The sequence below is a fragment of the Saccostrea cucullata genome, unplaced genomic scaffold (genome assembly GCF_032062105.1).
Source record: "Saccostrea cucullata isolate Sc308-1 unplaced genomic scaffold, CSIRO_AGI_Scuc_v1 ctg1378, whole genome shotgun sequence".
Classification (NCBI taxonomy): Eukaryota; Metazoa; Mollusca; class Bivalvia; order Ostreida; family Ostreidae; genus Saccostrea; species Saccostrea cuccullata.
This window is the reverse complement of record NW_026922879.1, coordinates 27651-45549: the sequence shown is the minus strand read 5'-3', so window position 1 is coordinate 45549 and position 17899 is coordinate 27651. Positions and strand designations below refer to the sequence as shown.

At 29.9% G+C, this 17899-nt stretch overlaps 1 protein-coding gene across 1 annotated transcript; it reads left to right on the top strand.

Annotated features, from left to right (window-relative positions):
• The first annotated feature begins 9296 nt into the window (after positions 1–9296).
• On the top strand, positions 9297–10421 carry LOC134262667 (neuronal acetylcholine receptor subunit alpha-3-like). Its single transcript, XM_062745041.1, has one exon. It carries the CDS (start codon positions 9297–9299, stop codon positions 10419–10421), a length of 1125 nt encoding a protein of 374 aa, XP_062601025.1.
• Positions 10422–17899: the final 7478 nt, after the last annotated feature.

Genomic DNA, 17899 nt, shown 5'->3' with positions numbered 1-17899 from the left:
GTAGAAACCTTATTTCAGATAAAGAGAGAAAACATCCAATTGAAGTATTGGGTAGGAATATGTGGAAAATATCATAATTAAAATGAGATTTTTATATTCTTCGGTTACGCAGCATTGTTAAGGATTACTATGAGAAATCAACGGAAAATAGAAGTACAAAAACGGGAATTGTTTTTTAAAATGAACTTATTATTATTCAGCTGTTTTATTAACACAGAACTTAAAGACTTATGAAAATAGCATTTTTGGTCCCATCGATAGACAATCACGTGATGAATGCAAAGTATGTGTACTGAATGTAGGTCATTAACGAATTTCAATATCACAAGGGCTTACCCTATTTGAAATTAAAAATTCAAGCTATTAATTGTTTCTGTATATTTTGTACTTTCTGGACAGTGTTGCTACTTTGAATAGAATTTGCGTTTTAATAGTTAAAATTTCAAAGTAAATAGGCCTATGTCGAAACATGTTTGACTTTTACCAAGTATTTTGTGTACTTGTAAATTCACGCTCTCGATTTAAAGAAAGCAGCAGCAATTTTCGAGTTAAGGAAAATATCCTTTATTTATATTTAAAAAATGGTTAAGATTTATTTAGTGTATGCCCTTGCGGAAGAACGATTTTATGAGGCACCTCGATGTAAAATATACCTAACCTGAACATGAAACACAAAATTATTTAAATACATTATCTCGATTGTTAATGAATAATCGCACCAAACAAAAGATATACATTGGTAGTATTAAAAGCCCATTTAAAACCTATAAATAATATTCTGTTTTATAATAAAACGCAATTTTGTTGTTAAAAAAATCCCCAATCTGCCTCTCACAGCACATGAAATTCGTCATTTTTACCAAAATGACGTCATGATTGACAAGTTCATCGAGATCAGGGATTTCTTTATAACCAACTGTACGGGATTTAACTAGCAACTTTTTAAATGCGTTTATAAGTTTTATTGTTGTTTATTATGCTACATATAATACAATTAAAAGTTACAAATTCTTTTACTGTCTGGTATTATGACGAATACATAAAAGTCGTATTTTTGTGTGACGTCACAGTAAACTTTACCCGTATAAATTAGGCTACGTCTCTTTTTTTCAGCCTTAACAATGCTGCGTAATATTTGTTATATTTACGCGACATTTTACGATATGGATACGAAATAGAAACAAAAAAAAAAAAGAAAAAAGAAAATCCCTAGCAAGAAAGCAAATTATCTCTTCTGTGTGTGAGACAATTAGTTGTAATGGCAGGTTTCTTGAAATGGAAACATAAAAAAGAATCAGTGTGTACTATGCAAATGCATGTATACGTGTACGTGGGTCGTATAATTTTTTGATTGCAATAGCTGCGACGTGCTAATAACCAAAGAAAGACATTTTGTTGTTTATATTTACATCTGTATAAAAAAAAACATATAAAGGACTAGGCAAAATTTATCACAATGATGGGACCGGTACAAACGGGCATGGGACAATGAGTTTTTTCACCCATGGGACACTAACTTTTTTTAATGAGTTGCAGTACTAGTACTTGACATAAAGAAATATTCATTATACAGGTAGCTAAAAAAATTGAAAAAAAGTCATATCATAAACTCAAACGAAGGACACAAATTGCAACATTGGCAACATAAAATCATAAATCTTGGAAAATATGAAAATGAACCAAAATATTTTTATCGATATTGGAAATATCTGAAATCTAAAAGACTCCTGAGTTTTATTCCAATAATCTCACTAACACCAATATGTAACCATGGGGCAGTAACTTTTTTTCTAAATATTAAGGCATGGGGCAAACATTTATTTTCAATACGAATGTCATGAGACACGTATTTTTTTATAATGAAAATTTTGTTTTGTACTGTTCCCATCATTGTGATAAATTTTGCCTGGTCCCTAAAGTTCAATTAAATGCGTTTAATACTGTATGATAGACGTATATGTCATTGTTTGCCTAAATGATGGAAAGCCATTGTTCAAGAAATGTATGCAGCTGGCGGAATTTTATTCATGGACTGATTAACGGCAATGGTCTTCGTAAGAACAATAGGAAATGATATTCAGTGGATTTAAATATATGAATCAGATTGATTCTACATTAAAATCTGCAAATATTTTGCAGTATTTTTTTCTTTTGATGTGAATATGTACACAATAACTGATTTTTTTTTCATTGAAGAACATATTTTAATTGCATCGATCTAGCTAGCTGAAAACAATGCTATATAGAAACATATATTTTAAAAAAAGATGTAATGGGCATGTTTTATTCAATCTAAATTTCTATATCTTTTAAAATTTGAAATTCAGTATTTTGATGGAATTTTTTTTTAAATTTCGTCTTTTGAAAATTTAAAAAACGTATGTTATGCATTCCCATCGTTTCGTTTATTTCATAAATGAAATTCAATAACATTTTTTGCATTAAAATTTCCCTGCCATTGGAAATTTTTCAGTATTTTCATGAATTAATTTTGTTGAAATGAAAGAACAAACATCAAACCCACGTACAAAAATAATTTTCAATGCCGAATGCTTCAATTACTTTATAGAAGTTTTATATTTGGTTGGCGTTTTCGATTATGTTGTATGTTGTTTAATAAAAAAAGGAGAAAAGAAGGTGTTCTATTTTTTTTTTTTTTTTTTGGAAGTTGCTCATAATAAATCTGCGTAATTTCAAACTGAAAAACTCAGAAAACTTAAAACATACCTTGAATTCTTGCAAACATCCCTTGAGTCTCTGCAATAGAAGGTGACTCGGAAGAAAAAAAAATGTATATAGAAACATATGACTTTTCTTGAATGTATTTTGAAAATATATTGCTTTGAATAATAAGTAATAAAAAAAAGTTAGAAAATTATTTGATAGAATATATCAAGTTACCACATTATTTTGTTTATTACAATTACAGTTATGTATATTACCAGATATGGTCATAAAACACACAGCAATACATAGCATTACAGGCTCCCAGAATCATTACAATTAATTTTTAAAAAATCGTCACTGTAGCTCAGTCGTTAGAGCACTTTGTTCATCAGGTCGTGGTTTCGAATCTCGAAAAGAAAACTTTTCTAACATCTAAACAGAATTCACAGTATTAAATGCAGACTGATTGTACATTAATATATATCAAATACTAATTGTTAAGTCATTACTAACACAAAGAATTGTCTACGGATCCATTTCCCTTACAAGAAAACGGCTGATGGGGCCGATTGACAGGGAATGCTTCCACTTTATGGAATGGATCTCACCTCTGATGTTTTAGAGGTCCATGTCTACACTGGCCTGCTCCATATATCTTTTTCAGTAAAGTTTTGAGCTTGTTAGGTGTAAGAAATCACCTTATTATATTATTTCAAAACTTGTAAAACTATTTTTTAAATATAAAGGGTTTGTTATTATTATTTTAAAAAAAATGTTAAGAAACTACGAAATATTCGTAGTTGCTAAAACCATCCTCATTTTGTATGATGGATAATACTGTACACAAAAACATCAAATTAAAGTGCCCTTTCTTAATCACTGTTATTCGTTCATATAACAATGTAAATCAATAATCAACACGTGATTTTTTTTTCAACATTCAAACTGCCTTTGAGGACATTATTATGGAACAATGACTTTTTAATCAAAAGATTTTACATAAGAGTTATTGTTTTTCCAACAGTTAAAAAGCTCAACGTGCAATTAAGGGCATAGGGATGCATTAAGCATATCTATTTTGAAAACATCTTGCCATGGGTTTATTATTTACTAAATACACCCACACATTGCATCTATTTTATTAAAAGTTCTTTAAAATCTGTTTACAAACATTTAATTTTTCTCTAGGGAAATAAACAATTTCTGGATAAATTCGTGCTAAAAAATAAATGGATTTTATTTGTCATCGATGAAGAATATAATTACCATCCAGTAATGTTTCACATTAAAGATTATATTTTATCTTTTAAAAGAATGGAGTGAATTCTTCTGCCATGGAAACAAATTTAGCAATGAATTGATTAAATTTTTTTCTTCGAAAGACAGTAGTGTATCTTGTCAAAATGTATTTCGTATTTTTATTTGATATAACAGCAATCGTTTATAATTAATTGATTTATTTTAATTTTTTTTCTCAAAAATTGGCACTTTGCATAACATTTTTGTAATATGATGAAGTTATTTTTTAACACTTTTTTTTATTTATGTAAACTAATAAATCGGAAAAGTGGATAAATCTTTTAGTTTGCAAGATAAACATTACAGGAGGCACTTCACCACGACGTCACCACGTGACGTCTATAATTAGAAAATATGCCTTAATGAAAAAGTGAAAAGTTTAACTAATAATTAGAATTTATATTAATAGTTATGTAAAAACATCTTTACCATGAAAAGTGCTGCTAAATCCTACTGTCCTCTTAAAAAAATAATTATTCAACAATTTCGGAAAAACTTTTACATTTTGTTTTAAAAAAAATGTAAATTCCCGTAAACCATACGATTCTAGCAGCACTTTCCAAAAACAAAAGAATAAGAACTTTAGAAGAAACAAAAATTAAGTTTCAAGGTATTTGTTGAACTTTGGCATCTTTTTTAAACGACAGAGGAAAGGCTGATTTTTTAATTTTAATAGGTTAATTTTCATGTCCATTTTCATTTTTAATCGTTATTTGATAAACATCGATCATATTTTATAATTTTTCTTGAATTTCAAAACTTCAAATTTGGATATTCATTAAACTTAATTAAGTTCTACAGGAGGGAAAGAATAGTACAAATTATTTTAATTTTTTTAAAGCGACTAATTTTCATACATATGATGAACTGATTCACATCATTGTTAAGATATTGCTGGATGTAGTGCTCATGGACGAACGTCAGTTGATGAAAAAGAATATCAGCAGTCTCGTTTAAAGAACTAAGTACGTTACCTATTATACAGAGGCCTAGTATTTTCCTTAATTTGATATACAGGTATGCCAAAATATAAAAAAAACTCCCTGTATTAAAAGAACTCCCTATGAGAAATGGTTTCAGATAATAACAAAAATTAAAATGTTTAGAAAGCGGTTACCCTAGAAATGTTTCAAAAAAATTTCATCGAATTTTGGGACAGGCTGGATTTTGGCTCATACCGTACTTTCTTCTTTAAAAATCAGAAAATACAATTTATCATTAAGTCAAATTCTGACTGATCTTCTTATACTAATTGATTATTAGTATATTATTTACAACGTGGATTTTCGACGTATATAGCGTCATCAAAACAAAAATTCCCGTCATAATTACATGTTATGATGCAGAAAGTTATGAAATTCAATGAAATGGAAAATGAACTCAGATAAAACGTTTAAAGGTTTCTGAAAAATACTTTTTATTGCGAAGGCCAATTATATCATTAAAACTAATTTTAATTTTAAGCAGAGTTATATTGTTCTGATGAGTAAAGTTTCACATTAAGTTGGCACACATTTTTTAGTCCAAACTCAGGAGACTGAAATAAAGTTTACTCTACTCAGATTTGAGTTGAGTAAAATAAAACGTTCGTGCCCCGACTTTTTTTTCGTTATTTCCCGATTATAACAAAGAGTACACAACAGATGTGACTCTTCATCAGGAGATGCTCACTCCTCCATGGCACCTGATTCCACCTTAGGCTTTTTAGGTCCGTGTTTGCTCTGCTCCAAAATTTGTATTGTTTGATGGACTTTTCACTTTTGAAATATCTCTATATATTTCATCAGATAAATTTTGTGTTTTATTCAAACATATCTAACTCAAAATAAAGAGTTGATAACCCACATTATATATATCAGTAAATTAAATGATGAATAAGTAATAAAGTCTTAGTAGATTTAATGAACGATAATAAAACCATATAAGTCGATTAAATTAGAATATGTAAATACTAGTAGCCTCATTAGTTCAATTTCTGTAAGTGACCAAGTAATAATGACTTCATATCAGATGATTATGGTGAAGAGAATTCTCATGACGTGAATGACCATACAGGAAAAGGAAAGATAAAATGCTTTGAAGTAATCTATTACCTGGCCGTCCTTTTATGTTTTAATTTAAAATATGTGTTTGTTTGTATTTATTATGTCATTAAAGTCCGAACCATAATAATTTTTTTGGTTTTTACATCTGTCAAAACCTGCAAAATTGAATAGATTGTAAATTCTTCACATTTGTTAACAATATACATGTATGTAGTTGGCGTCTCTTGGAAGGAATGCCAGGTAATAAGGGATGGTTACTCCTCTTTGTCACCTGATCCCGCCAATGACAGGGGGTCGGTGTTTTTGTTCTGTTCACGATTCTTTTCCTGTAAGGTATGTATAAGAATAACTATTGTTCGTTATCTCTTATTTTAACATTTTTAATGACAATGAAAGAAACAACGAAAACATGTACTTTATGCAACTACCAATGTAATTGGCACGTACCTTGCAATGAGAGTGAACTCTCATCGAACTTTGCCCATAATCAATTAAAAACTTGATAGATTACTAGCAATCGTCATTGCTAAATGAAATTATTAATTCATTCAATTAAAAGCATCCATTTAGATCAAAAGTTTGTTTACCTCTTTGAAATTGTTGAAATTTCGCAACTGACGACATGAAATCATTTTCTTCTTCTTGTTAATAGGTATCTAGACCATTATGTATAAATAGTGAGTCAGCATTGTTCTAATTATCCGAACAAAAGATTGTAGAGTATTTCTGAATCCATTAAGGCATAATACCATAACGTGGGATGCAGTTCTTGGAGGAACCTTGATAGAACAATATCATTGTAATCTTCCTCGAATATGTTAACAATACAGCTATTACAATAAATGGAATGAATGTTTTATTGGGAGATTAGCGGTAAGTCCCTGTGCAGTTTGAAAATTAAAAGAACTTTATTTCGCTTAATTAAAATCTTCGGATCCTGCTTTATTTGGTTTATAGCAGTAATTAATTATATCGATATACACAAGAAAACTATTCAGGAAAGGTCCGATTAAAAATGCTTAAGTAAACGTCATAGATAGATGGGTTTGACTAGATATTTTAAGTTCACACCTTCATTAGAAGCAATTCTAGTATTTTCAAGACTTTTTCAGAAAACATGCATATGGATATGAAAAGGAAAAAACCTAATATTACTTTGAGTGGGATAATCTGTGAAAACATTAATTGCAAAGGATATGCTCTTTGATTTTATTCAAATTTTATTTACCGTTTGTTGTTGTTTATAAGGTTGAATTATATATTTGCCTGGCAACAATTTCATAGAAGGCTTCAACGAAGAAAACCTACATCGAGAACCGCTACAGAAAATTTAAAACTGATCAAAGGTATGTTGAAAAGGTATATATTTTTGATGTATAAATATCTTTGCATACTTGTTTTTTAATTGGTTGCAAAATCTGTATTCAATAGCCAAAAAAAAAAAAATGAAGTGATTATAATGATACCGATCTCTCTTTGTTTAACGTTCCTCTCGAGAATTTTTAACTCATGTGGAGACGCCACCACTTGCCATGGGAGAGATACAAATTAGTCCTATGCTCGGCACTCAAGGCCACTGAGCAGTGCGGGATCTTGTTCGTGCCAGCACCCACTGCGACACGGGACCTCGGTCTATACGGTTTCATCCGAAAGACCGGTCTTCACGTCCCTCAGTGGAAATTGAACCCGCGACAGAAGTATCAAGTCCTCACTTCGCGACTCTAGAGCAGACGCTCTTACCACTGTGCCACTCGAGCGACCAGATAGTGAATATAGTGATAGGGGTTTCTGTCTGTACTTCCCTCCGTTACTTTTATATACCACTGAATAAAATTTAATTTAATGAAACTTTATTACATAATCTTATGATTATATTGTGTATTTTCTATTTTTATTTCTTGATCGGACACATATTTCCGGTTACCCATAGCAAAACATGGACATGGTAATTTTCTCTATAAAAGTGAGGGATACCCAACTCTTATCCGCTTCTCCCTAATACAACTGAATAAAATCTAATGATAATTTTACGTGTGCTTTATTACATAGAACCATTATGCATCTCCTATTTTATATATGATCTGACACTTATTTCGGGTCCCCAACAGCAAAACATGGACTTTGCCATTATAATCATACTGAAATCTTTTGTGAGCTCAGTTTTCACAATACCTCTATTTTTTTAATTGAAAAAGGGTGACTTTACCCAAGATTTAAAATGAAAAACTAGAAAAGGGTGTAGGGCCCATGTCCCAAGTACCTGTATTTTCTTTAAGTACGCAAGATTTGAAACAAATTCTTTGAAACAAAATCATTAAAATTTGCATGATTAATTCTAATGGGGTGTATATTTTTGTTTGATTATGAAATTGATTACTGTCCCTTTTCTTAATTTATTACATTTAAAAACATTGGCTTTGGACAATGGTTCACATAATGCTGAATTATATAATTTAATGTTCTTGATGTTCCAGATTTGGTGTAAAACAAATTACTAAACAACACCATTTTTACTCTGTTTCAACTGACACATTACCATAGTAGTCGAACTGTGGTAAGTATAGAATATATTCATTTTCGACGAGGCTAGAACTTATTTGGATATACACCTTAATATTTCATCCCTATTTTTTAAATAGGATTTAGCAACCATATTTACCTAAGTATATTATAGTCCAAGTTATTCAAACCAGAGACACTTAGAAAAAATATTATATATTCTTTTCTATTCTATCTGAAATGTACGGATGAAATTTCGATCGCTGGCAAAAAATCTTTGTGAAAAGTGTTTTCTTTATCCTAAATGTATATGTCCCCCAGATAATAGCATTGTCTTTCACTAGTTATAACTATTTTCAATTGCCAAGGAGTACATAACTAATTATAATTATTCGTGTACTCATTGGCAATAGTAAATTAGTGAAAACAGCATAATTCTGACACCTGGAAATTCCAAAGGTGGGATCTGGTGCCTAGAAGAAGTAAGCATCCCCTGTTGATTGGCCACACCCATAGTATACCTTACGTTTTGATCAGATAGAAAGAACAGTCAGGAATCAATTTCAAAGTTAACAATGGTCTTACAAATGATATGGAACAAGTCAAACAAAACACGACAAATGATAGTTTATATAATAATATGTTAACAAGGTCATTTTAACAGCTATTGAATTCACTAAATGTCATCTGTTTTCCTATTGGAATATGTTTTTTAAATGAGACGGTGATTCACCTATATAAAGTCAAGCTCTTTACTGTTCTATTGTAGATCGGCACGTTTTTAAGATGATAAGAAGGAGCCTCTTTACTACATTCCTCTTCTTGGCAATTTGCGAAGCTGCCAATAGGTCTGCTTTATTCAAAAACCTTTTCAAACAATATGATCCAGATGTAGGTCCGTATGAAAACTCTTCCCAGCCACTAGATGTCGCCATGTCTCTTTACTTACAAAAGATACTTGAAGTTAAAGCAAGACTGCAGACATTTTCCTCGACGTTTTGGTTTTTCATGTCGTGGAAAGATGATCGCTTGGAATGGGATCCTGCACTTTACAATGGAATCAACAGCATTCAGACAAACTCTGCAAAAGTATGGAATCCAGCCTTTGTTTGTATCGTTAATGACATTGGTATGGAAAGCTGTTTTCGAGAAGGTTCTACGGTAACTGTCTTAAACACAGGCGAAGTTATATTTTCCAAATCTCTCGATGGGGCCACCCAGTGTAACATTAATGCAAAGAAATTTCCATTTGACGTACAGAAATGCTCTATCGACATAGGAAGCGCATTTCGCAGATCAAATGTAATATTCTTCAATTTGACATCTTCATATTTTGGACTAGACTTGTACACCGGGAGCGAGGAATGGAATGTTCTGGACGCAACTGTATCAAAGTATTTTATTCAAGAAAATCGAGATATGATTTTTGAAGGGCTCCAGTTTGAGATACATCTTGAAAGACGACCATTGAATGTTATTGTTTCCTATATTTTGCCTGTGTTGCTGTTGTCCACCGTAAATCTATGCTCTTTTGTACTACCGATCGAATGTGGTGAAAAGATGGGGACTTCGGTGGCTGTTTTTCTTACGTTTGCAGTTTTCTTGACACTCCTCAGCGAATCCATGCCAGTGTCGGAGGACACCCCAATTTTTGCTATCTATCTCACATTCCAGCTAGCTCTCAGTGGGTTTGTCATCATCATGGAAACTATTGTATTGAGATATCATATCGAAAGGTTGACGCACGTCGAGGCCAATGTATTAGTGGACGGAACAATGGAAATCGATAAATCAAAGAAAAAGACGGATAAAAAGATTAGAATCAAACGTCTCGATAACTTTATAATGTTAGTCTACGTCATCTTGAATTTTATTTCTTTCATAACCTTTCTTGTGGGTACGCAAAAATAGGTTTTTTTTAAATTTCATTAATTTTTTTTTTACTTTTTTATCACCTTTTTAAGAGAGAGAGAGAAAAATATTTTTGTTTAGATATATGACAGACCATTCTTTATTCAGATATGATATTGGATAAGACCTTTTTTGAAATACTAGTATGTTGCAATGTCTTAAGCTGACATCCTTTATAGTATAATGACTAAATTTATTATTTTTGTTAACTAGTCAAATATTTTGTTTCTGTAAGTCGGGAACCTGAGTTTCAGATTACAGAAATATTTCCTTATTTAGTTTCTTATGAGGAAAGAAATGATATTTTGAAACATGTTGAAATAATCCTGTCTAATCCAACATGCATTGGGAAAAAATTGTTTCGCGCTATACAGGGTGTGGGATTATACAGTACAATGAACATAAAGTTGAAGAAAAAGGGAATTATCATAAAGATCATAATATACAGGAAATTAAAATGCACAGGTGCCAGTTTAGACAGTTTATGATTATGTATAGTTTTTCTTGAGATAGAAGGGTTTCCAAACTTAAGGTTCATTGTCTCCCTGCAAAGAGAAAAAAACCTTTAAATTGAGTTAATGACCATATGAAAAGTTCATTTAGGAAAAAAAATGTCATTTCTGTCAAATTTGCGCTGTAAGCTATCTCAAATTCCGTTTATCAATCAAGAATAAGGTTTTATTGTAAATCATTAGAATTACAGCTAAGATCTAAAAGAACAGAGTGACAATGAACTTTTTATATTTAAATTTTCCGTGACTAATTAGTCATGTACATGTAAATTATATACGCATTATGTTGTCATTTGTGTGGAAATATATGCAAAGCATTGTAACTGTTTCTAATGACATGTCAAATGTTGCAATATTCGATCTTTTCCATATGCATTTTATAATCTTTATTTGTATTCTATAATTTTCCATTTGCATCGCAAAAATTTTCCATTTGTTTTGCATATTTGTTTTTAATCTACGTATATTCTATTCTTTTTCATAGTATATGTAGAACATTTTGTATTGTATATTTTTTTTATTTGAATATTCGTATAAATTTTCTTTGTATTGTTTAAATTTTTCATTCGTATTATATAATTTTTCATTTGAATTGTTTATTTTTCTTTTATCTTTAAAGTAAAAATATTATTTGCATTCTATATTTTCCATTTGCATTTTATAATTTCTTATTTGTATTGCATATTTTCTTATTTGTATCGTAAATTTTGCATTCGATAAATTGTCATTTTTTTTTGTATCCGAGGATTGTTTGATCAAATATTGCAACGTTTAAAATGCCAAATATTTCATTACTTACCTATTTATAAGAAAAATCCTTGCATAATATTTTTCACGGAATTTACAATTGGAGGAGCATAAACAATGACTTGAAGATTTTAAAAGGTTAAACTGTGATAAGTAATTACATAATTTTAATCTGCATACAGGGTTAAAACATATTAACCCAAAATAATAATTTTCGCAAAATTTCGCTGCTTTTTTCGACGCGAAAATAAAATTCTCTTGAGTATTTTTGAGTTTCAACTTTAAGAACCCATGTTGCAAAAGTCAAGCATTACTCAAAATACATCAATACTGGACCAATGCCAATTATCATCTATGTATATGTCTGTGTTGACACAAGTTCAGATAAATTCAGATCATGTTCAATGTATTAATATACACCTTCTCTTAAGTTGTATACCGGTATTTATTACATTTTTAAAATATTCATATTGTACTAGAATTTTGATTCAGAAATACTTTTTTTTAAATTCATAAAAAGTTCTGTAAAATTAGAATATATTAAAAAAAGTATATCCTGTCACAGTGTGAAAGGATATCAATGTGTTGTATATTATATCCTATCACAGTGTGACGAATATCAAAAGTGCGGGAAAATTCTCGATTTCCTTTCTCATAACGAAGATTGCTGTAAAAATATCTTCCTTGACCTAATATAAGATAGAAGGAAATAAATAAACCATTCTGACAGCGAATAAAACTGTCAAAATTACCAAAAATATGTTGTCAAATTCATATTTACAGTGTTTTCACCTCACTTAGCTATGACGTCTCAACCGCTCAACTATGACGTCACGAGTCCATGAATGTATTACAAAAAAGACAGTTCATAGGCAAAGGAAAAAATTCAAAGATTTTTTTTTTAAATGTAATAAACAGAAAATTCAATGTTTTGTAGTTGAATATGGAATTTATATTCTTTAAAAATCTTCTTCTCAAGAACAACTGGGCCAGGAAAGATTTTGATATTTTCACTCGTGCTTCGCACTCGTGAAAATATAAAAAAAATCCTTCTTTTTCTCAAGAACCACTCGTGAAATAAATTCCATATTCAACTACAAAACATTGAATATCCTCTATTTCTTCACCTATGCTATGTTGTATATCATATACCGATGCTTGTAAAATAGCTGTGGTCTGTAAAAGTTACTGTTTCAGTACCTGTCCTGTGTATAATATTGTCGTGTGTCTTTCAATTTCTTGCATATAAAAAAAGAACTATATCTATGATTTGTTACTGTATCAGTAACTATATTTATAATAAAACCCTGGCTTCTGTAATATATCGATGTTTTTAAATTCATTGCATTCAGAGAGAAATTACATGTGATTTGTTACTGTATCAGTAACAATAATAATGTATACAGGGTTATTTTCGTCCTGTGTTACATGTATTTTTCACACTTTCACACTTGCAACATATTTTGCCCCTTTTTAAATTCGTTCAGATACACATTTGTTTTAAAAAAATATTGTTTTCATTTAATTCTCCTCGTTTTAATTGGCCCTTTTCCGGTGATGACAAAAGGGGCGAATCTAAAACTATGGCAGATGTACATATGCCCTGTATACAGAAATCTATTCTTGGCTTATAGAATGTCTTAATTTGTTTGTCTCGATGCAATGCAAAACTTTTAATTAGCTATTAAAATGTCTGGTATTTTCATCTTAAAATGTTTCAAAATTCAGTGACCAGAACAAAATTGAATTCACACGCTCTTACCCCTAAAAATCAAATTTTTAAAGCCTTTTTACAATTGCAGAGTAAGGTATTTAAATTATGGCTTGAATCTGTCAGGTTGTCTTTCCTTTGTTTTATTCAAATATTAAACATTTCAGCTCTTTATAATCAAGTTGCTTACATGTAACTCTTAATAATCTTTTTAAACCAAAATAAAAAGACTGGGTTTCTTTGAAATTCATATTGCTCAGTAAAACATTACAATTTAGACTTTGCTTTTTGAAAACATAACATTTTAGGGTGGCATACATCAGCTAAGTCATTCAATATTAATAAAACTATTTTCCTGATACATGTATCACAATGACTTTAATTTTTGTTATTATCCCCCCACCCTCTTAGAAGAGAAAGCATATTGCTCTGTTGCTGTCTGTCAGTTTGTCTGCCTGTCAGTCTGTCAGTAAACCAAGTTTCCGTTCATTTTCTTCGCAGTGGTTCCACATACTGAAATGAAATTTGTCATATATTTATCATAAGAATATCTAGGTCAACTTCTGTTTTGGGTATGATCGATCCATTTTGGACATAGTTATGCCCCTTGGACTCTAATTAAAAATTCCAGTTATTTGCGGGAGGGGGGAGATAAGTGTTTTACAAACATCTCTTGCTTGTATAAATGCTTATAGGAATGTCCATGTATATGGCAATTAAAAGTGATAACGTATTACAAGTTGCTGAACTCTAAGAAAAATTTTTAACCAAAAACAGACAGATTTTCTTTGAAATTCATATTGTTCAGCTGTGATATCATAACCATATATACAGATTTTGATTTCTGGAAACATAACATTTAAGTGTGGCATACATCAGTTTTGTCATTCCATATTAATAAAACTATTTTTCCTGATATCACATTGACTTTGTTTCTTGTTATTTGTATTATGCTACAGTATATGCTTATAGAATTGTTCTTGTATACGGCAACTAAAAGGTGATAACATTAAAGAAAAAAAATTCCATAATTTATTAAAAGTTTCCAAAAAAAATGTAGAATAAAACGTTTGATTCTATGATAGAAAGCATCCATGAATACATTTCTTTTGCATGGGTGTTTCTGGGGAAGTTCGACCAATATCAATAAATTGATACCATTATTAATCATAAGCTAAAGGAATGTACAAATTCTCAGGAAAATCAATTTTTACAACTGCAGATGCAAATACAAAATCATTCAATAGCCTTTTATGATCTTCTTTGAACTGTCATGACATTTGATAATGATTAACATCAAATTTTCTCCTCTTGACTCCCATTCTATCTTAAAGTATGTTATGAGAAACGTGTTTCTTGAAATTTATGAGTAAAAACTTGTGCACTTATCAAGTCACTGATTTTGCCTCGAAATAATAAGTAGATCCATTACCAGTGGACTCTTCTCCTAATTCATTTCCAATATAACAATAAGGTTCAATACAATAATTTTTATTATTTTAATTTATGGTTTTAATCTGACATGTTGCCTTTCTTTTTGTTTAATTCAAATATTTAACATTTTACCTCTTTGTGATCAAGTTATTATCAGAAAGTTTTGGAACTTGACTAACTCTAAGAAACTTTTTAAAACAAAATAAAACAGACAGTTTCTTTGAAATTGATATTGCTCGGTGAAATCATAACCATATATTTAGACTTTGTTTTCTGGAAACATAACATTTTAGAGTGGCATACATCAGTTCAGTCATTCAATACTAATAAAACTATTTTTCCTGATATCAGAATGACTTTGTTTCTTGTTATTTGTAAAATGTATGCATGCTTATAGAAATGTCATTGTATACTGCAGCTAAAAGGTGATAACATTATAGAGAAAAAAAATCCATAATTTATTAAAGGTTTCTAAAAAATAATTATATGATAAAATGTTTGATTGCCAAGAGAGAAAGCTTCCGTGAATACATTTCTTTTGCATGGGTGTTTCTTGTGAAACTCGACCAAAATCTATAAATTGATAGCATAATTAATCATAAGTTAATGTAACGACCAAATTATAAAAAAAAAATCAATTTTTAAAACTACAGATGCAAATGCAAAATCAATCAATAACCTTTTATGACATTTGATAATGATTAACATCAAATATTATTCTCTTGCTTTCCCCTTTATCTTCAAAATATGTTAAAGGAATAAGTGTTTCTTGAAATGCATTAAGTAAAAAATTGTGCACTTATCAAGTCACTGATTTTGCACTGAAATGATGTGTATATCCATTACCAGTGGGCTCTTTATGATCAAGTTATTATCAGAAAGTTTTGGAACTAATTCTATGAAACTTTCTAAAACAAAATTAAACAGACAGTTTCTTTGAAATTGATATTACTCGTTGAAATCATAATCATATATTTAGACTTTGCTTTCTGGAAACACAACATTTTAGAGTGGTATATATCAGCATTCAATATTGATAAAACTTTTTTCTGATATCATAATTACTTTGTTTCTTGTTATTTGTAATATACGTATATACTCAGTATGCTTATAAAATTGTTCTTGTATACAGCCACTGAACGGTGATAATATTTTATTTTAAAAAATCCATGATTTAATTTTTCTGCAATGTTAGAAACTGTTCATTAATCTGTAAACAAACAATAAAAGGCAATTTATTGACTATTGCTTATCACTCTATTTGTATAAATTATTTTAAAGTGGATAAAAGGAGGTAAAATATTTTTATATGAATTTGTACATTACATGTTCATTGATGGAGGAGCTTTAAATCAATTTATTTTTAAAGTTCTTGACACTCTTAAAACATTTTTATAAAACTTTTTAAAAGTCAAATCTAAATTCAACTTTTTGAAATTCTGGGTCCATGTTAATACCCCTTTTAAAGATTTGTATTTTCTTTAGATTTTCTTTTAAAAACCGATCATTGTTCGTCATCTTTACCAATTTTATTCCTCTACTCGATAAGTTGATTTTCTTTATTGTTTGTCGCTCTTACTATGAATGAATCGTTTTCATTTTAGGATTTAGTGAGAATTTCCGAGAAATTATTGAAATTAAAATTGCTGTGCATCATGCTGGGAAAGAATATACATGTATCTGAGCTTCCTAACAAACAAATATAGGATAATACGTTTGATTGTTTGGATAGAAACCGTCTTTGAATTCTTTGTTTCAGGGGAAATTCGACCAATATCTATATATTGATAGCATAATTATTCATAAGCTAAAGGAACGTACAATTAAATTCTCATGAAAATCATTTTTATAACTACAGATAAAATTGCAAAATCTTTCAACAACCTCCTATTAACTTTAATGACTTTTGATTATGATTATCAAATGTTATCCTCTTGCTTTCCCCTTTATCCTCAGAGTATGACATGGGAAACGTGTTTCTTGGAATTTACAAGTAAAATCGTGTTTTGTATAAATATCTATGTTCTCAATATTTTCAAGGAGGTCCAAAAAACCCATGGGTAGATTTCATTTATAAAATTTTAACCTCTTGTGGGTTCTCTAACATTTGGTATGAACAAAGTTCCATTCACAGAAATTGGGTGCTTGCAGCAGTGAAGCAAAGATTAAGAGATCAGTTTATTCAAAAATGGCATAGTGATATTAATAATTCATCAAAAGGTCAAATTTACAAAAATTTTAAGAATGATTTTGGATGTGAAAAATATCTAAGTATTTTACCTAGTAAACTCCAAAAAATATTAATAAAATTTAGAACCTCAAACCACCACCTCCCAAATGAAACTGGTAGATGGTCAAATATTCCATTAGATGATTCAAGAGTTTGTAAATTGTATAATAAAGGGCAAATAGCAGACGAATTTCATTTCATTTTAAATGTAAAACACTGAATAGTATCAGAAAGAATCTTTTACAATCCAGATATTGTAAAACGCCAAATACATTTAAGTTTTTTGAAATTATGTCAACGACAAATTTAAAATCTTTAAAAAAAACCTTTGTATATCTATATCTAAAATAAACGACACCGTCTGTCCTCCATAATTTAAATGTTACCATACCCTCTGTTCTTTTCTTTTTTTTTAATTCTTTTTTCAGTGTATGTTTATTGCTACATGTATACTTTGCACATATGTTATGCCTCTCATTTATGCTATTGTATCATAATTATATTTATCATTTCTCTTACAATTATGACGACTAACTTATATATTGTACCTCATGTACCACTGATGTTGGTGTGAGTGAAATAAATGAACTTGAACTTGAACATCAAGTCACTGATTTTGCATTGAAATAATGTTTATAGATCTCTTGCCTAGAAGAGTTGCTTTTTCTTTTATTGAAAATAATGCATATGCAAATGTTCTTGAGTTTGACTCAACGTTTCTCGTGTAAATGTCGGAGGAGATTCTCCATTGCAATAGATGTCAGTTAATGCTTCACCTTCGTCTATCTCTTAGAAGCCAGTATAAAATTGGACTGAAGCAAAGCGAAATATGCAAATAGTTAAA